At 53.3% G+C, this 26,574-nt stretch overlaps 1 protein-coding gene across 1 annotated transcript; it reads left to right on the plus strand.

The window, feature by feature from the left end:
• Window positions 1-334: 334 nt before the first annotated feature.
• On the plus strand, window positions 335-25,510 carry FLNC (filamin C). Its single transcript, XM_060195664.1, has 40 exons — window positions 335-548; window positions 871-997; window positions 1,101-1,237; window positions 1,430-1,623; window positions 1,730-1,843; window positions 3,002-3,145; window positions 3,269-3,392; window positions 3,607-3,767; window positions 3,947-4,037; window positions 4,126-4,295; window positions 4,696-4,813; window positions 4,899-5,161; window positions 5,994-6,591; window positions 7,559-7,732; window positions 7,843-8,005; window positions 8,253-8,413; window positions 9,792-9,959; window positions 10,050-10,173; window positions 10,473-10,629; window positions 10,721-10,910; window positions 11,018-11,041; window positions 11,157-11,404; window positions 11,852-11,932; window positions 12,237-12,336; window positions 13,565-13,705; window positions 15,952-16,080; window positions 16,172-16,345; window positions 17,413-17,574; window positions 17,676-17,879; window positions 19,473-19,625; window positions 19,706-19,828; window positions 19,954-20,196; window positions 20,305-20,574; window positions 20,690-20,827; window positions 21,045-21,160; window positions 22,039-22,171; window positions 22,255-22,431; window positions 22,606-22,824; window positions 24,278-24,487; window positions 24,585-25,510. Exons 1-40 carry the CDS (start codon window positions 335-337, stop codon window positions 24,770-24,772), a joined length of 6,825 nt encoding a protein of 2,274 aa, XP_060051647.1. The 3' UTR covers window positions 24,773-25,510.
• Window positions 25,511-26,574: the final 1,064 nt, after the last annotated feature.

Below are 26,574 nucleotides of genomic sequence, written 5' to 3' on the forward strand. Positions count from 1 at the left end.
TGATGCTGCTAAGTGTGGTTGTGTGACTTAGCTCCTGAAGTGTCTGTGGGGATACCCGGTGGAAGGATGATTCCAGCTGGTCCTGCCTTGTCTCTGGTTAGCCCATAATACCAGTGTCTGCCAGACCTTGGTCTCAGGTGGCAGAGACTCTGAGAATCCCACTGAGAGGAAATTCTTGTCACCAGCCTGATTGGGGGGGTATGCTATGGTTATCTCCCCAAAATCCAGCATGACTCCCAGCAGTGTCAGGAGTACGAGGGAGCATTCTGGGAAGGATTGGAGGCATGCATGAGGTCATGGGACATGGGGAGGACTATGCACAGGGAGATTAGGGATGAGTGGTGGTGGGGGCTGGACTGTGCAGGACCCTTCAGCACCTCAGCCTCACCTCTCCTGTCCTCTCTCTTTAGCCTGTAACCCCAATGCTTGCAGAGCCTCTGGGAGGGGCCTACAGCCCAAGGGTGTGCGTGTGAAGGAGGTGGCTGACTTCAAGGTATTCACCAAGGGCGCTGGCAGCGGAGAGCTCAAGGTCACAGTCAAAGGGCCAAGTGAGTGCCGGGGTCCAGGGCCAGGGGTATGAGGATGATGGGGTTGGGGGGGAGCATAGGTGACCTGTGGAGCTAACCCCCTGAGGACTCTAACAGCCACATACCCCAACCCCCAGAAAGACCTCTAAGAGATGCCTAGGGGCCTCAGGCCCACTGTTGCCTCAGTTTCCCCATCTATGGGTTGGGAAAATGTCAGGTGTATTGTACCAAGCTGGTGGGCACAGACAGGGAAGGTTGGTGGTGGTCCCTTCCCGGAGTCCCCAGGGTTGGGGCTGAACTGGAACTCTCCAACCACTGAATGTCCACCCTGAATCCTCTGCAGAAGGCACAGAAGAACCCGTGAAGGTGCGAGAGGCTGGAGATGGTGTGTTTGAGTGCGAGTACTACCCGGTGGTGCCGGGCAAGTATGTGGTGACCATTACATGGGGCGGCTACGCTATCCCACGCAGGTGAGCACAGCAAGGGCCCATCCCCAGCCCTGGCAAGGGGAGTGGGAGGGGATGGGTGGAGGCTCTATCAGGGGACACTGACTCCCACCACTTCTCTGTCCAGCCCTTTTGAGGTCCAGGTGAGCCCAGAGGCAGGCTCACAGAAGGTACGGGCCTGGGGGCCTGGTTTAGAGACTGGTCAGGTAGGCAAGTCGGCCGACTTCGTAGTGGAGGCCATTGGCACAGAAGTAGGGACACTGGGTAAGTGGCTGATGGTGGCAGGTACAATGGAGGGGGTCCTAAGAGGTGGGAATGACAGGGCATGCTGGAGTGAGACTGGGAAATGGGACATAAGAGCATGGGGTTGAGGTACTGGGGAAGTGACTGGATGGGGCTGCTTGTATGTCTGGGATGCCTTTGTGCCCTCTGATGCCCCCCCCCCCCCATATTCAGGCTTCTCTATTGAGGGGCCCTCACAGGCTAAGATTGAGTGCGATGACAAGGGGGATGGCTCCTGCGACGTGCGGTACTGGCCCACGGAGCCCGGGGAGTATGCCGTGCACGTTATCTGTGATGATGAGGACATCCGGGACTCACCATTCATTGCCCACATCCAGCCCGCCCCACCCAACTGCTTCCCAGACAAGGTGGGATCCTGGCTCCATCAATGCAGTCTGCAGGGACTGGGCCACACAGAGCCTCCTCCAGTCACCAACTCAACACCCACTTCTGTGCCCCCCCCCCCCCCCACAGGTAAAGGCCTTTGGGCCTGGCCTAGAGCCCACAGGCTGCATTGTGGACAAACCTGCAGAGTTCACCATTGACGCCCGTGCAGCCGGCAAGGGAGACCTAAAGCTCTACGCCCAGGTGGGCATTGCCCAGTCTCACTGCCCAGGGCAGGTGGTGGGGAAATAGGCCAGGGGGAATCCTGAGAGGCACTCTATCTAGGCAGGAAATTGTAGCATCACAAGACTGATTCTCTGCAGTTTATAAAAAGTTTATAAAAAGAAAAAAATTAAATGTTGGGCCAGTTGCTCACTTGGGTAGTGCATTGCTTTGCCACAGAAGCTTTAGTGCTTTGGTCACTGTCTCTCTTTCTACCCCTCTGCCTCTCAGAAAATGTGATTAAGGGGGCTGAGTGGTAGCACAGCTGGTTAAGCGTATGCGCAAAGACTGGCTTAACCCTGTTTGAGCTCCTGGTTTCCCACCTGCTGGGGGTTCCCTTCATAGGTGGTGAAGCAGGTCTGCAGGTGTCTATCTTTCTCTCCCCTCTCTGTCTTCCTGTCCTCTCTCAATTTCTCGCTGTCCTATCCAACAACAATGACAGCAATAACAACAACAATAAACAACAAGGGTAACAAAAGGGAAAAAATAGCTTCTAGGAGCAGTGGATTCATAGTGCAGGCACCAAACCCCAGCAGTAACCCTGGAGACAAAAAGAAAGTAATCAAAAAGATGACTTGATTAATAATACATTGAGGGTGGGGAAGATAGCATAATGGTTCTGCAGACATGAGGTTCTGATGTCCCCAGCTAACCCTCTGTACCACCATAAGCCAGAGCTGTGAAGTGTTCTGGCACACACACACACACACACACACACACACTATTGATATCCCCAGGTCTTCACCAAGAGAGGTGGCAGTGGGCAGCTGAAAAACTCAAAAGCACAAATCAGTTCCTCAAACTGGTGTCTCTTGGTCCTCAGAAGTTCATGAACATAATCCTTGGGTTCCAGAGGGTGCTTTTTTCTTGAAAAGGGCCACCACTGAATCTTAGGAACATTGACATGGCTCAGCCTCTCCCCATCAGTGGAGTTCAGAGCCGTAGGCTGGGAGACTAGGCCACACAGATGGGGTAGAGCCAGGTGAACTGGCACTAAAAGTGACTGGCGGCTGAGCACGTGGCACAGGGCTCTGTGATCAGAGTATGAAGGCCCCTGTGTCCTCCTGTGGGTGAGGAAGGCCACACCGGCCAGCAGGGGGCGCCAAGCGCGCCGACAACTTTACTTGGTGATGCCTGCAGGATGCCGACGGCTGCCCCATCGACATCAAAGTCATCCCCAACGGAGATGGCACCTTCCGCTGCTCCTACGTGCCCACCAAGCCCATCAAACACACCATCATCATCTCCTGGGGAGGCGTCAACGTACCCAAGAGCCCCTTCCGGGTGCGTCCTCCACCCCCTATCCCGCGCCCACAGCCAGAGAACTGGCCCTGGGTCCTTGTCACCACCCCCAACCTCGGCTTGAGGGCGGGACCCATGTGCTGAGCATCACCCGCTTTCCTGCAGGTGAACGTGGGGGAGGGCAGTCATCCTGAGCGGGTGAAGGTGTATGGCCCTGGCGTGGAGAAGACAGGTCTCAAAGCCAACGAGCCCACCTACTTCACTGTGGACTGTAGCGAAGCTGGGCAAGGTGCGCAACTGCTTATGTGTCAGGGGCGTGGCCTAAAGGCCAGGGCGTGGTCTGTGGGGCGGTGTCTGCCAATCCGGTTCTGGGGGGCGTGGTCTGATCGATGTTAGTGGGACGGGCTTGTACCTTGGCACCGGCTGCTCATAGCGCTGGTGGGACCCGCTGGGTTGAGGAGGGAATTAACAACCCTCCTTCACTAACTGCCTCATCCCTTCAGGCGATGTGAGCATCGGCATCAAGTGTGCCCCTGGCGTGGTGGGCCCCGCAGAGGCTGACATTGACTTTGACATAATCAAGAACGACAACGACACTTTCACGGTCAAGTACACGCCCCCGGGAGCCGGCCACTACACCATCATGGTGCTGTTTGCTAACCAGGTACTGCAGCCCCTGCACCTCTTTGGTCTCAGCTGGCGGCTGGAGGTGCTGTGATTTGGGGACAGTGCTATGGAGGAGGGACACTTCCTGTGGAAGTGCCTCGGGGGAAGCAGAAAGGGGCTCTTTCAGACCCTGTCTTTGTCCACCCTGACCGAGCCTTTTTTCCCCCCCGCGCCCAGGAGATCCCTGCCAGCCCCTTCCATATCAAAGTGGACCCATCCCATGATGCCACTAAGGTTAAGGCTGAGGGCCCCGGGCTGAACCGCACAGGTTGGTGTCTGGGCTGGGTGAGGGGAGGCAACTGGGCTAGGCTGAGTGGTTGCCAGACCCTCACTCCCTCCTTGGATGCACTTCCCAGGAGTGGAAGTTGGGAAGCCCACTCACTTCACCGTGCTGACCAAGGGCGCCGGCAAAGCTAAGCTGGACGTGCAGTTTGCTGGAGCTGCCAAGGGAGAGACTGTACGGGACTTCGAGATCATCGACAACCATGACTACTCCTACACAGTCAAGTACACACCAGTCCAGCAGGTATGTCTGCCCTGGCTAAGGCCCCTGCCCATCCTAGCTGGCCGGGTCTGGGGTTCTCTCCTCCCCTTTGTCAGGGATCTGGATCTTGACTTACTTATTATTTTATTTATTTATTTACTGAGTAGAGACAGAGAAATTCAGAGAGGGGATAGAGACAGAGAGAGAGAGGCACACCCTTAGCATTGCTTCACAGCTCAAGAAGCTTTGTGTAGGTGGGGACTGGAGATTTGAACCTGGGTCCTTGTGCATTGTAACATGCGTTCAACCAGGTGCACCACCACCCAGCCCCTACACATCTGGATCTGGGGCTGCTTCCTGCCCCCATCTTGTCCCGCTTTGGGTCCACACCTGTCAAGGGCATGATGCAATCCAGGTCCTGATCTCCTATTGTCTCCCACAGGGCAACATGGCAGTGACAGTGACCTATGGTGGGGACCCTGTTCCCAAAAGCCCGTTTGTGGTGAATGTGGCACCCCCGCTGGACCTCAGCAAAGTCAAAGTCCAAGGCCTCAACAGCAGTAAGTGGGTCAAGAGATGCTGCAGGGGGCCAGTGGGGGGTGGGCTAGGGTCTCTGCTCATGGTGTCCCACTGCCTTCTCTGCAGAGGTGGCTGTGGGGCAAGAGCAGGCTTTCACTGTGAACACTAGAGGGGCCGGTGGCCAGGGCCAGCTGGATGTGCGCATGACCTCACCCTCCCGACGCCCCATCCCCTGCAAGCTGGAGCCCGGGAGTGGGGCAGAAGCCCAGGCTGTGCGCTACATGCCCCCCGAGGAGGGGCCCTACAAAGTGGACATTACCTATGATGGTCATCCAGTGCCCGGCAGCCCCTTTGCTGTGGAGGGTGTCCTGCCCCCTGACCCCTCCAAGGTGAGGAGAAATGGGTGCTGGGAACTAGAAGTTGGGGGCCTGGAGGAAAGATGGATGAGTCACAGGGGTGGAAGTCACCAAGTGGATATAGTCAAGACCCCAGGGCTTATGTGACCTCCTGCCTCAGGACCTGTTCTTAAGTAATGATTAAGTAGAGATTAAGTGGCACACTGGGTAGAAAGAACGTGTTACCGTGCTCAAGGATTGAGGTTCAAGCTGCCAGTCCCTACCTGCAGGAGGGATGCTTCACCAGTAGTCAAGTAGTGAAGCAGTGTTGCAAGTGTCTGCTTCTCTCTATATATATCCTACACCATCCCCCCTCCATATGCTATAAACTATATGTATATGTATGTATGAAGGGAGGAAAAAGGCTGTCAGGAGCAATGGATACATTGTACAGGCACCAAGTCCCAGAAATAACCCTGGTGCCAATTAAAAAAATTAATTAATAATTGTGGGGTCAGATGGTGGTGCATCAGTTAAGTGCACACATTATCATGTGTGAGGACCCAGGTTCAAGCCTCTGGTCCCTGCCTTCAGGAGGAAGCTTCATGAGTGGTGAAGCAATGCTGCAGGTATCTCTCTTCCTCCCCCTTCCTTCTTGTTTTCTCTCTGTCACTATCCAATAAATTAATTAAATATTAAAAATCATTTAAAAGAGAACTTGACCTTGGATCCAGTCTAGACAGGAATCCCAGTCCACTAAGGGGATAAGCTTAGTTTCCTCACCTGGACTTGTTGTGTAGCAGCTGCTGCACTGAGAGATGCTTAGCTGGGTGGGGAGCCCTGAAGGCTGGGAGTGAGGACCCCATGTGTCTGCTTCACCCTCCAGGTTTGTGCCTACGGTCCTGGGCTCAAAGGTGGGCTGGTGGGCAGCCCTGCACCCTTTTCCATTGACACCAAGGGGGCAGGCACAGGAGGCCTGGGGCTGACAGTGGAGGGTCCCTGTGAAGCCAAGATTGAGTGCCAGGACAACGGCGATGGCTCCTGCGCGGTCAGCTACCTCCCCACAGAGCCCGGCGAGTACACTATCAACATCCTGTTCGCTGAAGCCCACATCCCCGGATCTCCGTTCAAGGCCACCATCCGGCCCGTTTTTGACCCCAGCAAGGTGCGGGCCAGCGGGCCAGGCCTAGAGCGTGGCAAGGCTGGCGAGGCAGCCACCTTCACTGTGGACTGCTCAGAGGCGGGTGAGGCTGAGCTGACCATCGAGATCCTGTCAGACGCTGGGGTCAAGGCTGAGGTGCTGATCCACAACAACGCCGATGGCACCTACCACATCACCTACAGCCCTGCCTTCCCTGGCACCTACACCATCACCATCAAATACGGTGGCCACCCTGTCCCCAAGTTCCCTACCCGTGTCCACGTGCAGCCTGCGGTGGACACCAGTGGGGTCAAGGTGTCAGGACCCGGCGTGGAGCCACACGGTGAGCTGGAGGGAATGTGGAGTCGGGGAGAGGGAAGCAGAGCGTTAGAGACTGCTACTGGGTTGGGGGGAGCAGGTCTTTAGGGTCTCATGACAAGGGAAGAATGTAGAGCTTTGCCTCTGTTCTCCTGGCCAAAATATAGCTGCCACTGGGCAGTTAAAAAAAAAAAAAAGAAAATTAGACCCCATCTGCAGGCGGTGAAGCAGGTCTGCAGGTGTCTCTCTTTCTCTCCCCCTCTCTATCTTCCCTTCCTCTCTCCATTTCTCTCTGTCCTATCTAACAACGATGACATCAATAACAACAAAAATAACTACAAAAAAATAACTACAACAATAATAAAAAACAACAAGGGCAACAAAAGGGAAAATAAATAAATATAAAAACTTAAAAAAAATTAGAGGGAGCCTGGTGGTATCACATTTGGTTGAGGGCAAATGTTACAGCAAAGGCAAGGGTCGAACCTGGGATCTCATGCTCTAAAGTCAGGTGCTTTATCTACTGGGCCACCTCCGGGAGTTTTGCACCTGCCTGGGCATTTTCCTGGGGATGCTCCTTAACTTCCCTTAGCTTTAGGAACCCCTGATCTGAAAAATCTACAGTGCAGGTGGCTGTGGAGGGAGCAGAAGATAGTTTTGAGTTTGGGGATGACAGCACTCAACTAAGTTTAGCAGATGTGAGTGTTCCACTTGCTGGGGGCCAGACCCTGGACTAGACACTGGGGAGGGGGGGAAGGGGATCAGGGAACAACAGACTTCTGCCCTCCAGGGTCGCACAGCAGTGGGCAGATAGAAGGTGAAGGAACAAAGGCAGAGGCTGGGGGTATCTGGACTTGAGCTGACAGGGTGCAGGCAGGGAAGCAGCAGGTGGAGAGGATTGCTCCCAGCTGGGGACAGGACTGTGCAAGGCTGCCTGCCCACCCGTCTACCCCTCATACCTTACATTGAGCTCACTTCTCCTGGCAATCCAGGTGTCCTGCGCGAGGTGACCACAGAGTTCACCGTGGACGCCAGAGCCCTGACAACCACTGGAGGGAACCATGTGACAGCACGAGTGCTCAACCCGTCAGGTGCCAAAACGGATACCTACGTGACAGACAATGGGGATGGTACCTACCGCGTGCAGTACACAGCCTATGAGGAGGGTAAGGGGCCTGGCCGACAGGGCAGTGGGGAGCTCTGATGGCAGTGCTCTGGGGCAGGGGCAGTGGGGGGCCTAGAGCATGCCTATTGAGTCTGTGTGGTTGGCTTCCAGGTGTGCACCTGGTGGAGGTTCTCTACGATGATGTGGCTGTGCCTAAGAGCCCCTTCCGAGTGGGCGTGACTGAGGGCTGCGACCCCACTCGAGTCCGAGCCTTTGGGCCAGGCCTGGAGGGAGGCTTGGTCAATAAGTCCAACCGCTTCACCGTGGAGACCAGGTAACCCTCCACACCCATTCCTAACCTTGACCTTGAGCCTGTGACTTCCTTGACACCAGTCATTCGCCTTCCCTAAGGTTCCCTGAGAGTCTCAGGGCCACCTCATCACCCCTCCTGTGTCCCCAGCTAACCCCTGGAGTGTATTCCTTCTCAGTCAGGCCCACAGAGGGCTGCTATCCTCCCATCCACCCCACCCACCATTCAGCTGCCCTTCCCACCTCGCTCATGCACGGGGGTCTCCCTGCAGGGGAGCCGGCACCGGGGGGCTCGGCCTTGCCATTGAGGGCCCTTCAGAGGCAAAGATGTCCTGCAAGGACAACAAGGATGGCAGCTGCACCGTGGAGTACATCCCCTTTACTCCCGGGGACTATGATGTCAACATCACCTTCGGGGGGCGTCCCATCCCAGGTGCGCAGGTTGGGGGGCTGGTGGTGGGCATCCTGACCATGACATACCCCCTCCGGACCATCCTGAGACCCAGCACTGAGTCCCCTGGTCTTTGCCGGGAGTCCAGACCCTTTGGACTCAGTCGCTCACACACAGCCAGGCCACTGTCACCAGCTGTGTGAAAACAGTCTGTCCTCGTGCCTGTGAAGCCACAGTCCCTGGCTTCCCTATAGTGACCTAGCAGTGACTCCTGTCTTCAATTATTGAATAACTTGGCCTGCTGAAATTGGACCTGGCCCCTCTCCCCCATCTCCCCACCCTAAGCTATCTAATTTCACAGTCAAAAGTACCTTTTATACTGGTTCATTTTTTTTAAAAGACTGTATGCAAATTTATTCAGAGAAGCTTTATTTATTTATTTATTTATTTATGAGAAAGACAGGTGGAGAGAGAGAAAGAACCAGACATCATTCTAGCACATGTGCTGCCAGGGATTGAACTCAGGACCTCATGGTTGAGAATCCAGTGCTTTATCCACTGTACCAACTCCCAGACCACTATACTGGTTCATTTTTTAAGGGTTTCATTTAGACAGGGAGCTGTTCTAGCCCTCTGAAATGTTCCTTTAAATTAAAAAAAAGGTCAGGGGTGGGGGAGCTGGTGAGAGGGCATAATGGCTATGAAAAAATACTTTCATGCCTGAGGCACCAAAGGTCTAGGGTTCAATCCCCGGCACCACCATAAGCCAGAGCAATGATCTGGTTACAGAAAAGAAGAAAGAAGAAAGAAAGAATTTATTTATTAATGAGAGAGAAAGAAAACCAGCAATGTCAAGGATTGAATGAGTGTCCTCATTTTCTCTCTCTCTCTTGAAACTTCATTCATTCAATAGAGACAGAAATCAAGAAATACAGGTGGGAAGCAGGGGCTCAAACCTGGGACCTTAGCATTGTAACATGTGTGGCAACCAGATGTGCCACCTCCTAGCCCTGACTTCATTAAGAACTGGTTTATGAGAAAGATAGAGAAGAAGGAGAGAGAGAGAGAGAGAGAGAGAGAGAGAGTAGAGAGAGAAAGAGAGAGAGAGAGAGAGAGAGAGAGAGAGCCAGAGAATCACTCTAGCACAAGGCCAGGGACTGAACTCAGGAACTCATACTTGAGAGTCAAATGCCCTGTCCACTGTTCCACCTCCAGGGCTGCTATTCTGGGCATTTGATAAACTTAAGAAGGACTTCCTGAAGGCCTGTAGTCCCAGTGAGTGAGGTCTGCCCAGCCTTAGTCTGTTTCTGTTTCTTAGCAAGTTCCTCAGCAGTTGCTCCTCCCTCCTCAGGGCATCTCTAGCTCCCCAAACTCAGAGAGACTCTCAGGGCAAGTGGCTTAGGCTCCTTTCTTCTTGTAGGGAGCCCCTTCCGGGTGCCTGTGAAGGATGTGGTGGACCCTGCGAAGGTGAAATGTTCAGGACCAGGCCTGGGGGCCGGTGTCAGGGCCCGAGTACCCCAGACCTTCACAGTGGACTGTAGCCAAGCTGGCCGGGCCCCTCTGCAGGTGGCCATAGTGGGCCCCACAGGTATGGAATATCTGTGCCCAGAAATTGGTGGGGGAGGTGGACCAGCTTACCCAGAGGTCATGCTCACCCTGCATCCCTCACTTTACCCAGGTGTGGCTGAGCCAGTGGAGGTGCGTGACAATGGTGATGGCACCCACACCGTTCACTATACCCCTGCTACAGACGGGCCCTACACAGTAGCGGTCAAGTATGCTGACCAGGAGGTGCCCCGCAGGTAAGGACCAGCTTCAGGCTCCTATGCTGAGCTGGGTTTGGGGGCACTCCCACTGGGCCCATACCTGCAGGGCCACCCAGGGGCACTGGGGAAGCTTCTTCCACTTGTCTCAACTTCATTGGGTCTCAGGGATCCCTTCTAGCTCTTCCTCAGGGCTCCTTGTCACCTCAGGGTGGCTGAGGTGGGTGTGGCAGCCCTTTGCTCCTACCTCTCTAAAGGGACCCCAACATCTTTTGGGAGGCAGTGCTCTCAGCTTCTCCCACCCCCCAGATGACTGTCCTTTCCTACTGTTCCCTAAGCCCCTTCAAGATCAAGGTGCTTCCAGCCCATGATGCCAGCAAAGTGAGGGCCAGCGGGCCCGGCCTCAATGCATCTGGCATCCCAGCCAGCCTGCCCGTGGAGTTCACCATCGATGCCCGGGATGCAGGGGAGGGCCTGCTCACTGTCCAGATCCTGGTGAGGCCCCAAGCTGCTTGCCATTAGGGATGTGTGGGGGTTTAGGGGAGCTCTACACCCAGGTTGACCCTGACCTCTGCATCTCCCCTAGGACCCTGAAGGGAAGCCCAAAAAGGCCAACATCCGAGACAATGGGGATGGCACATACACTGTGTCCTACCTCCCTGACATGAGCGGCCGCTACACCATCACCATCAAGTATGGCGGCGACGAGATCCCCTACTCGCCCTTCCGAATCCATGCCCTGCCCACTGGGGATGCCAGCAAGTGCCTGGTCACAGGTGGGCACCCAACCCCTCTCATGTGGCCTCTGCTCACTGCCTGCTGGTCAGGCATCATACCCCCCCCCACCACCACCATCCCCCCTCACACTCTTCTCTCTTTTCAGTGTCCATTGGAGGCCATGGCCTGGGTGAGTGTCTTCTCCCTTCTCTTCTAGCTGTGGGCTGAAGTTAGGGGGCCTTCAGGGAGAGAGAGGGGTCATACATCCAGCCCCAAAGCCCTAAACCAGCTCTTCTTTGTGGCAGGTGCCTGCCTGGGCCCCCGCATCCAAATCGGGGAGGAGACGGTGATCACAGTGGACGCCAAGGCGGCAGGCAAGGGCAAGGTGACGTGCACGGTATCCACGCCTGATGGGGCAGAGCTGGACGTGGATGTGGTAGAGAACCATGATGGTACCTTCGATATCTACTACACCGCACCCGAGCCTGGCAAGTATGTCATCACCATCCGCTTTGGAGGCGAGCACATCCCCAACAGCCCCTTCCACGTGCTGGTGAGTTCCCAGGGCAGGACAGGGCTGGACAGGGTTGGGCAAACCAGGGAAGGGCTGGGCAAAGCAAAGTAGAGCTGGACAGGGCTGGACAGGGCCGGGCAGAACCATATTCCCTTAGCAGCAGTGAAGAACCCCAGAAATTGTCTCCAAGCCCAAATGTTCCAGAGTCTAGCTTTTTTTTTTTTTCCCCCATACCCCCTTCCCAGTTTTGGAAGTCAAGCTGTCTCTGGAGAAATGGCCACATTTTTTCCAGACAGGGTCTCCCCAAGATGACCATGAAAAACAGTGCAGTTCTTCAGAGGGCCAAGCACTCCCCCAAAACCCTTCCTGCCTCTGGGCAGCTGGGAGGGGTTTCAGATCCCCAGGCCACTCAAGTCAGCTCTGGTTGCTGGAGCTGGTGTGTGGAGGCCCACTGCAGCCTGAGCTCTCCTGTGCCTTGCCTCACAGGCCTGTGACCCCCCGCCCCATGTGGAGGAGCCCCCCGACGTGCTGCCATTGCCCCGGCCCAGCGCCTACCCTCCACACTGGGTATTGCTGCCTCTCCACTGGGTGGAACATCACCCCTATCCTCCTCTTCCCTTTATCAACTTTCACTTCTTCCTTCTATTCCTCAGCAGCTAGAGCTGGGGCATGTTTGGGGCTTTCCTGGGGAGCAGGTTGGGCAGAGTGGGTCCCCCAGTTGGGCACAGTGCCTCTTCTCTTGCAGCTGCTGCTGCCGTGGCTTCACCGTTAACTGTGTTATTCTCTCCTGACTTTCTTGGACTTGGGCAGGGCTCAGACCAGCCGCCCAGGCCTTCCCCAGCCCCTGACACCCCCTTCTCACCCACTGCAGGCCACAGAGGAGCCAGTGGTGCCCTTGGAGCCCCTGGAGTCTATGCTGAGGCCCTTCAACCTGGTCATCCCCTTCACTGTGCAGAAAGGAGAACTCACAGGTACCCCACCCCCCAGCCCCTGAGGCAGGAAGGCTAAGAGTCTAAAGCTGTGACACTTCTTCCAGGCCCTTGAGATGGACACTGGGGCCAGGCCAGCAAGACAGCGCACCCAGATAGCATGTCTGTTTTGCTATGTTCTCAACACAGGTTTGAGCCCAGCACCCACCACATTGGAGGAATCATCAGTGTTGTGGGGTTTTTCCCTCTTTACTTCTATCTCTCTATCTCTTTCTGAACAACACTGACTTGAAGCACCTTTGCAACAAAAAGAAAAAGATAAAGGGCTCAGGCAGTGACTTACCCAGTAAAGTACACATGTCAGCATGCGTAAGAACTTGGGTTCAAGCCCCTGACCCCTACTTGCTGGGGGGAAGCTTCACTAGCATTGAGCAGTACTGCAGGTGTCCCTCCTTCTGTTTCTCTCGATTTTCTTTCTCTGTCTCTCACCCTCTGTCAAAAAAGGAAAGAAAATTGTAGGGAACAGTGGAACTATGCAGGCTCTGAGCCCTGGCAATAACCCTGGTGGCAAAAAGAAAAGAAGAGAAAGAAAGAAAAGTAGATAGGAAAAGGGGCTGGGGAGATACCCCGAGGCACCAAAGGTCACAGGTTCAGTCCCCAGCACCATCATAAACCAGAGCTAAGCAGTACTCTGGTAAAATAACAATTAAAAAAAATTAAATAAAGTAAAAAGAATAGAGGGGCCATGAGGTTGAATGCACATGTTACAGTACTTAAAGACCTGGGTTCAAGCCTCTGGTTCTCTCTACAGGGGGGAAGCTTCACCTTCTGTAAAGCAGTGCTGCAGGTGTCTGTCTCTCTGTCTCTCAATCTGTCTCCCATTTATCTTTCCTTCTCAATTTATCATTGTCTCTGTCCAATAAGTGAATAAGTTACATTTAAAAAGAATATCATTCAAAAAAAAAAAAGAAAGAGAAATGAAAAAGGAAAGAAATAAAATAAATACATAAATAAATGAATAAATAAATCAAACTAGGCCCTAGAGAGGGGAAGTAAATTTCCCATGGTCACACTAGGAGTTGGGATGACCGAGAACTCGACTCAAATCTTCTGTTCCTCCTCTTGGGGTTCATCCCACTATTCCAGGCCTCCAGGCTGGCCTCCAAGGAGAAAGACCCCATACACATATGGGGGGGGGTGGAGAGCTGAGGCAGCAAGGGGGCTGGGGTATGAGAAACCAGGGCCCCTCAGCTGACTGTCTGCCCAACAGGTGAGGTGCGAATGCCATCTGGGAAGACTGCAAGACCAAACATCACCGACAACAAAGATGGCACCATTACGGTGAGGTACGCGCCCACCGAGAAGGGCCTGCACCATATGGGCATCAAGTATGATGGCAACCACATTCCTGGTAAGTGGGACCAGGCCGGGCAGAGTGGAAACCTCAGGGATGCCATGCTGCCTTCCTCCATTAGGGAAAATGCTTGGGGCCCCTGGTGCATGCAGACATCTCCAGCAGGGGGCAGGGGAGCAGGTCCTTTGGAGAAACATGGGTCTCAGCAAGGAGACTGCTAGGAGGTGCTAGATGTGACCTGGAGGGTGGCACAATGGATAAGGCACTATATGAGATCCTGAATTTAACCCCCTAGCACAGCATGTACCAGAGGGGTTCTCTGGCTTTTGTTCTCTCTCTCTCTCTCTCTCTTTGTTTCTCTCCTTATCAGTATTATTGTTGGGGCTCGGTGCCTGTACAATGATTCCATTGCTCCCAGTGGCCAATTCTATTCACTTCTTTCCCTCTTTTCTTCCTTATACCAGAGCACTGCTCACCTCTGCTTATGATGGTACAGGGGACTGAATATGGGACCTTGGAGCCTCAGGGCATGAGAGTTTTCCTGCATGATCAGTATGCTGTCTCTGTTGTCCACTTTCTTATTCTTTTTTTTTTTTTTTTTTTGCCACCATGGTTATTGCTAGGGCCTGGTGCCAGTATTATGAATCCACTGCTCCCAGTGGCCATCTTTTCTTTTTTTTTCCCTCTCTCTCTTTTTTTCTTTATATCTTATTTAATAGAACAGAGAGAAATTGAGAGATAAGGGGGAGGTAGAGAGGGAGAGAGAAAGATAGATACTTGCAGACCTCATGAAGCATCCCCTCTGCAGATAGAGAGCAAGCCTCAAACTTGGGTCCTGTGCATAGTAATATGTACACTTAATCGGGTGCACCATCGCCTGGTCCTCAACATTGTTATTCTTTTTTAAAAATTTTTTATTATCTTTATTTATTGGATAGAGACAGCCAGAAATCAAGAGGGTAGGGGAGATTGAAAGGGAGAGAGAAAGAGAGATACCTGCAGCCCTGCTTCACCACTTGCAAAGCTTTCCTTCTGCAGGTGGGGACCGGGGGCTCCAACTTGGGTCCTTGTGCACTGTATCATGTGCGCTCAACCAGGTGCACCACCACCCAGTCCCACATTGTTATTCTTATAGAGACAGAAATAGGGAGACAGTGAGAGAGGAAAAAAGACACACCCACAGTACTGCTCTACTGCTTATGAAGCTTTTCCCCTTATAGCTGGGGACCAGGGGGTTGAACCCAGGTCCCTGTGCATGGTAATGTGTGCTTTCTACTGGGTATGCCACCATTCAGCCCTCTCTCCCTGTCTAAAATAAATAAACAAAAATCTTTTGTTTTATTTTTATAAAGATTTAAAAATATTTATTCACTTTTGTTGCCCTTGTTGTTTTATTGTAGTTATTATTGATGTCGTTGTTAGATAGGACAGAGAGAAATGGAGAGAGGAGAAGACAGAGAGGGGGGAGAGAAAGATAGACACTTGCAGACCTGCTTCACCACCTGTGAAATGACTCCCCTGCAGGTGGGGGGGACCAGGGGCTCAAACTGGGATCCTTAAGCCTGTCCTTTCGCTTTGCGCCACATGCGTTTAACCTGATGCTCTACTGCCCGACTCCCTTTTTCATTTTTTTATATTTATTTATTTATTACCTTTCGTTGCCCTTGTTGAACAAAAATATTTTTAAAAAAGAGGAAGTGGGGCCAGGTGGTGGTGCATCTGGTTGATTGCACATGTTATGTGCAGGGACCCAAATTCAGACTTCCAATTCCCACCTGTAGGGGGTGGTGAAGCAACGCTGCAGGTTTCTCTCTGTCTCCCTCTCTCTCTATCCCTCCTTCTTCATCTTCCCTTCCCCTCTCAGTTTCTCTCTGCCCTATTAAATAAAATAATTTTTTTAAAGAAGAAAAAGAGCTGGCAAAATAGCTCACTTGGGTAGTGCACTGCTTTGCCATGTTTGAGACTCATGTTTGAACCTGGCCTGCATCGCATTGAAGAAAGCTTTAGTGCTGTGGTCCCTTTCACTCTTTCTGTCAGTAGAGAGAGACACAGAGAGAAAACATAGAAGAAGAAAAGTGCTAGCTATGGCATGGGGGTGGCACAGAGGTAAAGCACAGGGTTTGTGAGCAAGCACAAGGTCTTGAGTTCATTCCCGAGCACCTCATACGCGAGAGTGAAGCTCTGGTTCTATACATTTACTGGAGAAATATATCAACCATAAAAAGAGGCTGGGTGCCAAGGTGGGATCAAGCAGGAACATCCTCCCCACTGACCTGGCCCCTTTCTTGGCCCACCCAACCCAGGGAGCCCTCTACAGTTCTACGTGGATGCCATCAACAGCCGCCACGTCAGCGCGTACGGGCCCGGCCTGAGCCACGGCATGGTCAACAAGCCGGCCACCTTCACCATCGTCACCAAGGATGCCGGGGAAGGTGAAAGGGGTTTCAGGCAGGAGTGGGGGTTGGACAGCACTAGCAGGAGTGACAGCAAGGTCTCTGACATTGGTCCAACCTCTTGGTGCAGGAGGTCTGTCCCTGGCAGTGGAGGGCCCGTCCAAGGCAGAGATCACCTGCAAGGACAACAAGGATGGCACATGCACCGTGTCCTACCTGCCCACTGCCCCTGGGGACTATAGCATCATTGTACGCTTCGACGACAAGCACATCCCTGGGAGCCCCTTCACGGCCAAGATCACAGGTGGGTAGATGAGCAGATGAGGACATGTCCAACTCTGCCCTGCCCAGCCCTGCGTACTCCTGCCATTCCTTCCCTGCTCAGCCTTACTCTGATTTTCCCAGTCCTGCCACGCCCTGTCCAGCCCTGCCCTACCAAGTCTGTCCAACTCTGCCATCCACAGCCCTGCCAACCTCTGCCCTACCCAGTCTGGCCATGCTCTGCCTTGCCCAACCCTCCTTTGCCTATTCTTGCCCTACCCAGTCATGCCCAGCCTCGTCCAGCCCTGCTCAGCCATGTCCTGCTTTGTTTTGCCCAGCTCTGCCCAGCCCTGCATAGCCCTGTCTTGCCCAACCCTCCTTTACCCAGTTCTGTCTAGCCCACCCTGGATACAATCGATATACCAAAGCAACAAGTACATGCCCCCTGGGCTCAGTTGGAGGGCATGAGGCCTCTTCCAGGTGACAAAGATGATTTTTGGACACATGTAACAAGCACCCTATTCTTATCTTGCCAAATCTTTGAGGGCACTCTTATGCTTTTATTTATTTATTTATTATATAGAGACAACCAGAAATAGAGAAGGAAGAGATAGGGAGAGAGAGAGAGAGATACATACCATGCACAAGGACCAGGGTTCAAGCCCCCAGTCCTCACCTGGAGGAGAGGAAGCTTCACAAGTGGTGTCTCTCATTTGTTCTCTGACTCTCACTGTCTATCTCAGTGGATGAATGATGGATGACTACAGCCCAGGAACTGTGAAATTATATATGCATGAGGCCCCAGTTCATTAAAAAAATAAATTAAAAAAAAAACTTCCTTGAAATACACAGATTAGGGATTTAACCCCTTCAAGACTGGGGCACCCATGTGGTGCTGGCCCCTTGTGGTGAGTGGGCAGCTAGTGTGTGATGGGGGCTACTTTTCCCCCTGGACTCAGGCCTCTCGGAGCCTTCGAGTGCTCCCCAGACCCCCCCTCCCCGCCCCAGTGTCTGCTGAGGTCAGTGAGGGCCACCAGGATTCCAGGATACAGGAGAGAGAACCCTGCCAGGAGTCACTGTTGCCTGATGCCCCACCTGCCCGCTCCCCAGGTGACGACTCCATGAGGACCTCGCAGCTGAACGTAGGCACCTCCACCGATGTGTCCCTGAAAATCACGGAGAGTGACTTGAGCCAGCTGACCGCCAGCATCCGCGCCCCCTCAGGCAACGAGGAGCCCTGCCTGCTGAAACGCTTGCCCAACAGGCACATCGGTGCGCATGCGCGTGCCCGAGGAGCTGGGTCGGGAGGGCGCTTCTGCCAGGCCGGGGCTCCAGGTCTCACCCTCCACCCCTGCACCCCCCCACCCCCGCAGGCATCTCATTCACCCCCAAGGAGGTCGGGGAGCATGTGGTGAGTGTGCGCAAGAGTGGCAAGCACGTCACCAACAGCCCCTTCAAGATCCTGGTGGGACCCTCTGAGATCGGGGACGCCAGCAAGGTGCGGGTCTGGGGCAAGGGCCTGTCGGAGGGACACACCTTCCAGGTGGCCGAGTTCATCGTGGACACGCGGAACGCAGGTACTTTTTTTTATTTTAATTTTATTATTCATTTATTTATTTTTGCCTCCAGGGTTATCACTGGGGCTTGGTGCCTGCATTACGAATCCACTGCTCCTGGAGGCTATATTTTCCCCTTTTATTGCCTTTGTTGTTTACTGCCGTTGTTGTTGGATAGGACAGAGAGATATCGAGAGAGGAGGGGAAGACAGAGAGGGGGAGAGAAAGACAGACACCTGCAGACCTGCTTCACCGCTTGTGAAGAGACCCCTCCCTTGCAGATGGAGAGCCAGGGGCTCGAACCGGGATCCTTGAGCTGGTGCTTGCCCTTCGCCCATGTGTGCTTAACCTGTGCTACCGCCCCGCCCCCACTGGTACTCCTTACCCGTGCTACCACCAGCAACGTGTCCCCTCATGCCTGGCAGCCCTGTGGCTATCCCCTCCTGCCTTCCTCAACTCCCTTGGCCTGGTCTCGCTTGGGGCACAGTAAATGTCCCATGTCACATTGCAGAGAAAACGCAACTATGGCTAAAGCACTGGACTTGCAAGCATGAGGTCCCAGGTTCAATCTCTGGTACCACATAAACAGAAGTAATTCTGGTTCTCTCTTTATTTTATCTTATTTTGTTATATATTTTTTGCCAAAGCACTGCTCAGTTCTAGTTTATGGTGTTGCTGGAGATTGAACTTAGAACCTTGGAGCTTCAGGCATGAGAGTCTTTTTGTACAACTATTATGCTTTCTCCCCTCCCCTCTCCCTCTTTAATAAATAAGTTATTAGCTGCCCAGGAGGTGGTACAGTGCCTAGAATGATAGACCTACCAACATGAGGTCCTAAGTTTGATCTCTGGTGTCATATATGCCAGAGTGAAGGTCTGGCTGTGATCTTTTTTCTCAATCATAACCAAGCAAATATAACTTTTAAAAATTAGTATATCTTTTAAAGAGAGAGAGGGAGAGAGTTGGCAAGATAGCTCAGCTGGGCTCAGCTGGCTCATTCTTTGCTATGTACATGGCCCAGGTTCAAGCTTGGCCCATGAAAGAAAGAAAGAAAGAAAGAAAGAAAGAAAGAAAGAAAGAAAGAAAGAAAGAGAGAAAGAAAGGAAGGGAGAAAGAAAGAGAAGAAAGGAAGGAAGGAAGAAAGAAAGGAAAAGAAGGAAGGTGTGCACCTGGCTGAGTATGCACATTACAGTGCCATAAGGACCTGGATTCAAGCCCCCAGTCCTCGCCTGTGGGTGGGGGGAGCTTAGTGATCGGTGAAGCAGTGTTTCAGGTGTCTCTCCCCCTCTCTTTCTCTTCCTTCCCTCTCAATTTCTCTCTGCCTCTATCCAATAAATAAATCTTTTTTAAAAAGTGGGGTGGGGAAAGAAAAATGGATAATGAGAAGTAAAGCTCAGCTGTCCTAACTTTCTGTCTCTGCCTTCACTCACTGGGGCCCAATGGGCCTCCCTAGGTGGGAGGGTGGTCCCCAGCCTGTGTCATCCTGGCCCCCTGCTCCTACTGGGCCATTGGTCATTAGTGGTTCATATGATCATTAGCCAAGCTTGCAGTTTGGGGGAGGGAAGAGTAGAGTGCTCAGGACTGAGTCATGCTTCTCATGTCCCTCCCCCCCAGGTTATGGAGGCCTGGGACTGAGCATTGAAGGGCCCAGCAAGGTGGACATTAACTGCGAGGACATGGAGGATGGCACGTGCAAGGTCACCTACTGCCCCACAGAGCCTGGCACCTACATCATCAACATCAAGTTTGCCGACAAGCACGTACCAGGTGAGGCTGGGGGGTGCAGGGGTCTGGGGGGAGGCAAGGAGGCCTGGGCAGGGCCTGACCCTCCACTGCTCCCCCTGCAGGAAGCCCCTTCACCGTGAAGGTGACAGGTGAGGGCCGCATGAAGGAGAGCATCACCCGGCGCAGACAGGCCCCCTCCATTGCCACCATAGGCAGCACCTGCGACCTCAACCTCAAGATCCCAGGTGAGAGCTTGCTGGAACCAGGTGGGGTGGTGGTGGTGGGGAACCCCAAACCTGGCCCCCTGGCATTTCTGCCTCTGGGGGTCCCCGCCCTGCTTACTCACTCCTCCTCCTTCCCCTCCCCACAGGGAACTGGTTCCAGATGGTGTCTGCCCAGGAGCGCCTGACCCGCACCTTCACCCGCAGCAGCCACACCTACACGCGCACTGAGCGCACGGAGATCAGCAAGACCCGTGGTGGGGAGACCAAGCGTGAGGTGCGGGTAGAGGAGTCCACCCAGGTGGGTGGCGACCCCTTCCCTGCTGTCTTCGGGGACTTCCTGGGCCGTGAGCGCCTGGGCTCTTTTGGCAGCATCACAAGGCAGCAAGAGGGTGAGTTGGGCAGTAGGAGGAGGTGGGGAGGGCAAGCTGGCCTCTGGGAGGCAAGACCTCAGTGACTCTGACTGTCCTGGTCCCTGTTCCCCTGACTTTCACTCCCAGGTGAGGCCAGCTCTCAGGATATGGCAGCGCAGGTGACCAGCCCGTCGGGCAAGGTGGAAGCTGCAGAGATCGTGGAGGGAGAGGATAGTGCCTACAGCGTGCGCTTCGTGCCGCAGGAGATGGGGCCACACACAGTGGCTGTCAAGTACCGCGGCCAGCACGTTCCTGGCAGCCCCTTCCAGTTCACAGTGGGGCCGCTGGGCGAGGGTGGCGCCCACAAGGTGCGAGCCGGGGGCACCGGGCTGGAGCGAGGTGTGGCCGGTGTGCCAGGTAAGCAGGTGGCTAGAGAAAGGGAGAGGGTGGACAGGGATGCCAACGGGGACAGATGCTAAGTGCTGCCTCCTCCCCCACCCCCCACCCCCACCCCGGGCCTGTCTGTCTCCAGCTGAGTTCAGCATCTGGACCCGGGAGGCAGGCGCCGGGGGCCTGTCCATTGCAGTGGAGGGGCCCAGCAAGGCTGAGATTGCCTTCGAGGATAGGAAGGATGGCTCCTGCGGGGTCTCCTACGTGGTCCAGGAACCAGGTGGGCATGCTCACCCTTGAGGCAGAGGACAGGGACTACAGAGCTCCCCAACCTCACCCATTCCAACACTTTCAGTCCTGTCTCCCTCCACCCCACACCCCCTGGGAAATGAGCCCTGAACCCAACAGCTGGTCCTGGGATGAGGCTGGGGGTGGCTCTGCCCTGCCCTTCCCTCCCCTCTACGGAGGCTCCTGCTTACTGCCCCCTCTACCCCCAGGTGACTATGAGGTCTCCATCAAGTTCAATGATGAGCACATCCCAGACAGCCCCTTTGTGGTCCCCGTGGCCACCCTCTCAGATGACGCCCGCCGCCTTACGGTCACCAGCCTCCAGGTGTGTGTGGGTGCGGGTGCTGGGTAGGGTGGGGGCTTTGCATCCAGAGAGATAGGCAGAGTCTAGAATGACAGGTTCACAAGGTTAGGGGCATAGCAGTGACCTTGGAAGGGCCAGAGGGACACTTCTTCCCCAGTGCCTGTAAACCTGGGAGCTTCCTGTCTCCTCTTTTTGTTTTTCTGTTTGTCACCAAGGACTTCCCTGCTGCAGGACAAGTTTTTTCAAATAGAAAAAAAGATACAGAGAAGCAGAGAGCACAGAGAACCGAAGTTTTGCCCAATGTGATGGGGGCTGGGGTTGAGCCTGGGTCACACACATAGTAAATAAAGCTCATGCACTACCCAGGTGAGCTATGTCACCGTCCCTTACAATGGGAGGAAAGGGAGCAGTGCCAGGCTTCAGGGACAGGGCACTCCAGGCCCCCTTCCCCCAGGAATCTGAGCACTTTCTTTGTTATTTTTTCAAAATTTTCATTATCATTTTAAAATATTTTTTTTATGATTTATTGGATAGAGACAGAGAAACTGAGAGGGAAGGGGAAATAGAGAGAGACGGAGAGACACCTGCAGCACTGCTCCACCGATTGCGAAGCTTCCTCCCTGCATGTGGGGACTGGGGGCTTGAACCTGAGTCCTTGCGCATTGTAGCATGTATTCAACTGGGTGTGCCACTGCCCAGCCTATTATTATTATTATTTAGATAGAAACAGAGAAACAGAGGGGCAGACATAGAGTGTAAAAGGGATCAAAGGACTGAAGCTTCCTCCAGTACTGTGGGAACTGGGCTCAAACCTATGTCTTGCACATGGCAAAACAGCGCGCTATCCAAGTGTGCTGTCTCACTCACCTAAGCCGGAGCATTTTGTGTGACCTCTGCAGGAGACAGGGCTCAAGGTGAACCAGCCAGCATCCTTTGCGGTGCAGCTAAACGGCGCCCGGGGTGTAATCGATGCCAGGGTACACACGCCCTCAGGCGCGGTGGAGGAGTGTTATGTCTCTGAGCTGGACAGTGGTGAGTCCACCCCTGCCCAGATGGTACCTGCAGGGAGAGGACAGGAAGGACAAGGTTCACTGACTGACTCTCTGCCCCCACAGACAAACACACCATCCGCTTCATCCCCCATGAGAATGGTGTCCACTCCATCGACGTCAAGTTCAACGGTGCCCATATCCCTGGTAGTCCCTTTAAAATCCGTGTTGGGGAGCAAAGCCAGGCTGGGGACCCAGGCTTGGTGTCTGCTTATGGTCCTGGGCTGGAAGGAGGCACAACTGGTGAGTGCTTGGGGCTTGGGGGAGGGCTGGGAAGTATTGGGGTGCACAGCCTCTAGTCCTATATTGCCCCCTGGAGGTTGGGGGCAGTGCAGAGGCCTGCTCTGGACAGTTCAGGGGTCCAGCCCTCTGTTGCACGTCCTCCCTGTAGTTGACCTTCATACCTCTGCCTTACAGGTGTGTCCTCCGAGTTCATTGTCAACACCCTGAATGCGGGCTCTGGGGCCCTATCAGTTACCATCGATGGCCCCTCCAAAGTGCAGCTGGACTGTCGAGAGTGTCCTGAGGGCCACGTGGTGACATACACACCTATGGCCCCCGGCAACTACCTCATTGCCATCAAGTATGGTGGCCCCCAGCACATCGTGGGCAGTCCTTTCAAGGCCAAGGTCACAGGTAAGTACCCAGCCCAGCTGAGCTCCAGTGACCATTTATATCCGGGTCATCGTCTGCCTCAGACATCATGGTCGGGTTAGCAGGAATAAGGCAGACCTGGCTGTACACAGTACACCATCCTATAGTCAGGTGGAATCATTTATAGAAATCAAATCCAGTGGCATACCTGGTAGGGTTCACATCTTACCATGCACTAGTACCCAGGTTCAGGCCTCTGGTCCTACCTGCAGGAAGGAAGCTGCACCAGTGATGGAATAGTGCTACAGGTATCTCCCCTTCTCTGTCTCTTTCTGTCTGTCTCTCCCATTTATTCCTTCCTTCCTTCCTTTTCTTTATCTCTTATCCTTATTAGAAACAAAACAGTCCACTAGAAAAAGTTAGGCTGCCATCAAGCCCAAGAGATAATCCTGGTGACAAAAAAAAGAAAGAAAAAAAAAAAAGGAAAAGAGAATAGAAATCAAATCAGTCCTTCTTCTTTATTGTTCGTCAGCACCTAGCTAACCCTCCTGAATGGCTCAAAAAAGTCTAGATTAATTTCTTACATCTAGATTCTCATGTTTCTCACATCCATGAAGATAGCAAAACAGTAAAGATTTTTTGCAAGTTATCCTTTTGGAAGATGAAAGATTAATTGAATATGTGTTCCTTTCAGTTTGTTCAATATCTTTTTTTTGCCTGGGAACAAGCCCAGGTCCTTTCATATGTATGACCCACTTCCAATTTTGTTCTATACTCTAAATTTTGTGTCCACATAAAAACAAACAAACAAACAAACAAACAAACAAAAAAAAGGCTTTCAATATGAGAGAGATCAGAGCACTGCTCTGCTTTGGCTTGTGATGTCAGGATTTGAACCTGGGACTTCAAGGACCTTAGCATGAAAGGCTAACCATGCTATCCCTTCAGCTCTCTCTACATATATTTAATTAAACATTTATTTAACATGAAAGAGAGAGGGGGGGAAAGAGAACACTAGAGCATCACCCCAGAGCATATAATGCCAGGAATCAAACCCAGGACCTTCTGCTTTTAAGTCCAAAGCTCTTCACACTCCCAGTCACACCCCTCTATACTTTCAAAGGGAAAAAGTGAGACACCACAGCCTTGCTTCACCATCCATGAGATTCCACTTGTTTTTCTTCCTTAATGCACTCATGTGGTAGGGGGGCTTGAACCCAGGGTCTCACACATGGAAAGTCACTGCTCTATCCACTGAGTCACCTCTTGGACCCTGTGGACAAAGCTCAGGCAATATGACTTGAGTCCCCAGACAAGGCTAAGATACAGACATGCAAACTAGAGTCTGGGCTCAGGAGTGGGTGTTGTTCCTGGGGTGGCACAGGAAGGGCTAGTGGGACCCCGAGCCACCTCTAGCCAAGCCCTCTCCCACCCATCTGCCCAGGGAAGGGCAGGCCTCTGGACTGACCATTGACTCCCCACCTTTGCTCCTCAGGCCCCAGACTGTCTGGTGGCCACAGCCTTCATGAAACGTCCACGGTCCTGGTGGAGACAGTGACCAAGTCATCCTCAAGCCGGGGCTCCAGCTATAGCTCCATCCCCAAGTTCTCTTCTGATGCCAGCAAAGTGGTAACTCGGGGCCCCGGGCTGTCCCAGGCCTTCGTGGGCCAGAAGAACTCCTTCACCGTGGACTGCAGCAAAGCAGGTAGGTGGCCAGGGCGGGAGGAGGAGGAGGACATGGGGGGGCAAGTGCCTGGGACCTCAGGCGGGTGTGAGCTTGTCCTTCTGGCCTTCCTCTACAGGCACCAACATGATGATGGTGGGCGTGCACGGGCCCAAGACACCCTGTGAGGAGGTATACGTGAAGCACATGGGGAACCGTGTCTACAATGTCACCTACACTGTCAAGGAGAAGGGGGACTACATCCTCATTGTCAAGTGGGGCGATGAGAGTGTCCCTGGGAGCCCCTTCAAAGTCAACGTGCCCTGAAAGCCCCAAGTGTCTCCCCCATCCTCGGCCCCCACCTCTGGACACACACACACACACACACACACACAGACTCAGACTCAGACATCACAAATGCCTGCCTTGGGGTGCCATATGGACAGCTCACTAACCCCCACACCCCACACTGCTCACCCCCCCTAGGGTGGGAGGGCCTTGTCAGCTTCAGGACAGTGTGTCTCCCCTTAAATGTGATATAGAGGTGGACTTGGGATTGGGGGTATCATTGGAGCCCAGAGGCTTCTGATGTGAGGTGGTGGGGGGTGGGGGTGGGTAAGGCCAGTTGGGGAACACGTGTCTGGGAATGTCTGCATGTGTGAGAGAAGTCGCCCTCGAAGTACACTGCTGGTCAAGCTTCCTTGCCACTGGGGACTAGGGATGACCTGGACTCTGGCGACCCTAAGGACTTGCAAAAGCACAATCAGAGAAGAAACAGAAGACCTGCAAGTGGAAGCAGCATGTTAAGTGCCTAGCCTGACCTGGGGGTGACTGATAGATTTATATCCATCCCGCCAGGCTTCCTGGAGGACTGATTGCTTTTCTTTTTTCTTCTCCTTTTTTTTTTTTTAATTTTTATGGTTGCACAGCTCTGCCCCAAGGGGGGTTTTTGTACACATTGTGAGGCCCAGCTTTCTGGGGGGCTCTTGCACAGGTCTGGCAGCTCAGCTGGGAGCTGCAGAGGTAGAATACTCCAAATAAAGTGCGGCTGTCGCAGAAACATGACTGTTCCCATGTGTGTGCTTTCAAGGGCCTGTGGACATTAACTCAGGCCTTGGGGAGGCAGAGGGAGGCCAGCTGGATCTGGGAAGACTGACCTTGGTGGAGGGTCAGGTCCTACAGGAGGCCAGGCCCCTGGACCATCCGTTAAGCAGAGTCAAGGTTGCTGGCAGGACACTTGAAGGAAATGCAGACAAGTGGGCTCAATACTGTGAGTGAAATCAGGCCTCAGGTTCTCAGAGAGCTGGTGAGCAAGGGAGGAAGGGGGACAGTGAAGATATATTTGGCCTTCTGTCCAGCGATGCACAGGGGACTGGAAAAGAGCAAAGCAACATGTAGCAATGCAACATGTAAAAGTTATAGAATGTTTATTGGAGTAAGTTTTTTCTTTTTAATAGTCACCAAGAGAAGGGAAGAGTAGACAGTAAAAAGGAGCTATCTGCTTCACAGGTGAGACAGAGGCAGGCATGCCAGCAAAGAGAGAGTCAATTGCTTGCTGCTGGGCAGGAGTGAGCTGGTTATATGTTTCAGTGAAAATTGGGTTCTGTGGGAAACCAGGGGGGAAGGGTTGTGCCTCTAGCCACCCCTGACATTAGGGAAAGACTTCTGTCCTATTCAATTGCCTCCTATTCAATTGCCAGGTATGGAAGCCTTTTCTTTTGCTACTCAGAATGACTAGAAGCTTACTGCTAGTTTTTGCACTTGTAAATGTCCTAAGCCTGGAGGTTTTTACTTGCCTGGCTCTGAACTGTTGCGATTCCATCATTCTAGTAGAGGCCTTTTTATAATTTTATGCCACAGTAGACAGCATGTTCCAGAAGTTTGCTCTTAAGATGACAGGGAGGCTGGTTCCCTTGCAGCCCGGGCTGAAGTACTGGTACTGCTCAGAGCTGCTTTCCTGAACTTCTATACCTTTTTCTCCATCATGGTTATCTCAGGCTCGGTGCAGACACTATGAATCCACCGCTCCTGGCTACCATCCCATGCCCCCCACCCCGCCTTCTTTTTTCCCCTCTTTTCTTTGGTAGGATGGATAGAAATTGAGAGGGAAGGTGGGGATAGAGAGGGAA

The sequence above is a fragment of the Erinaceus europaeus genome, chromosome 8 (assembly GCF_950295315.1).
Source record: "Erinaceus europaeus chromosome 8, mEriEur2.1, whole genome shotgun sequence".
Taxonomy (NCBI): domain Eukaryota; kingdom Metazoa; phylum Chordata; class Mammalia; order Eulipotyphla; family Erinaceidae; genus Erinaceus; species Erinaceus europaeus.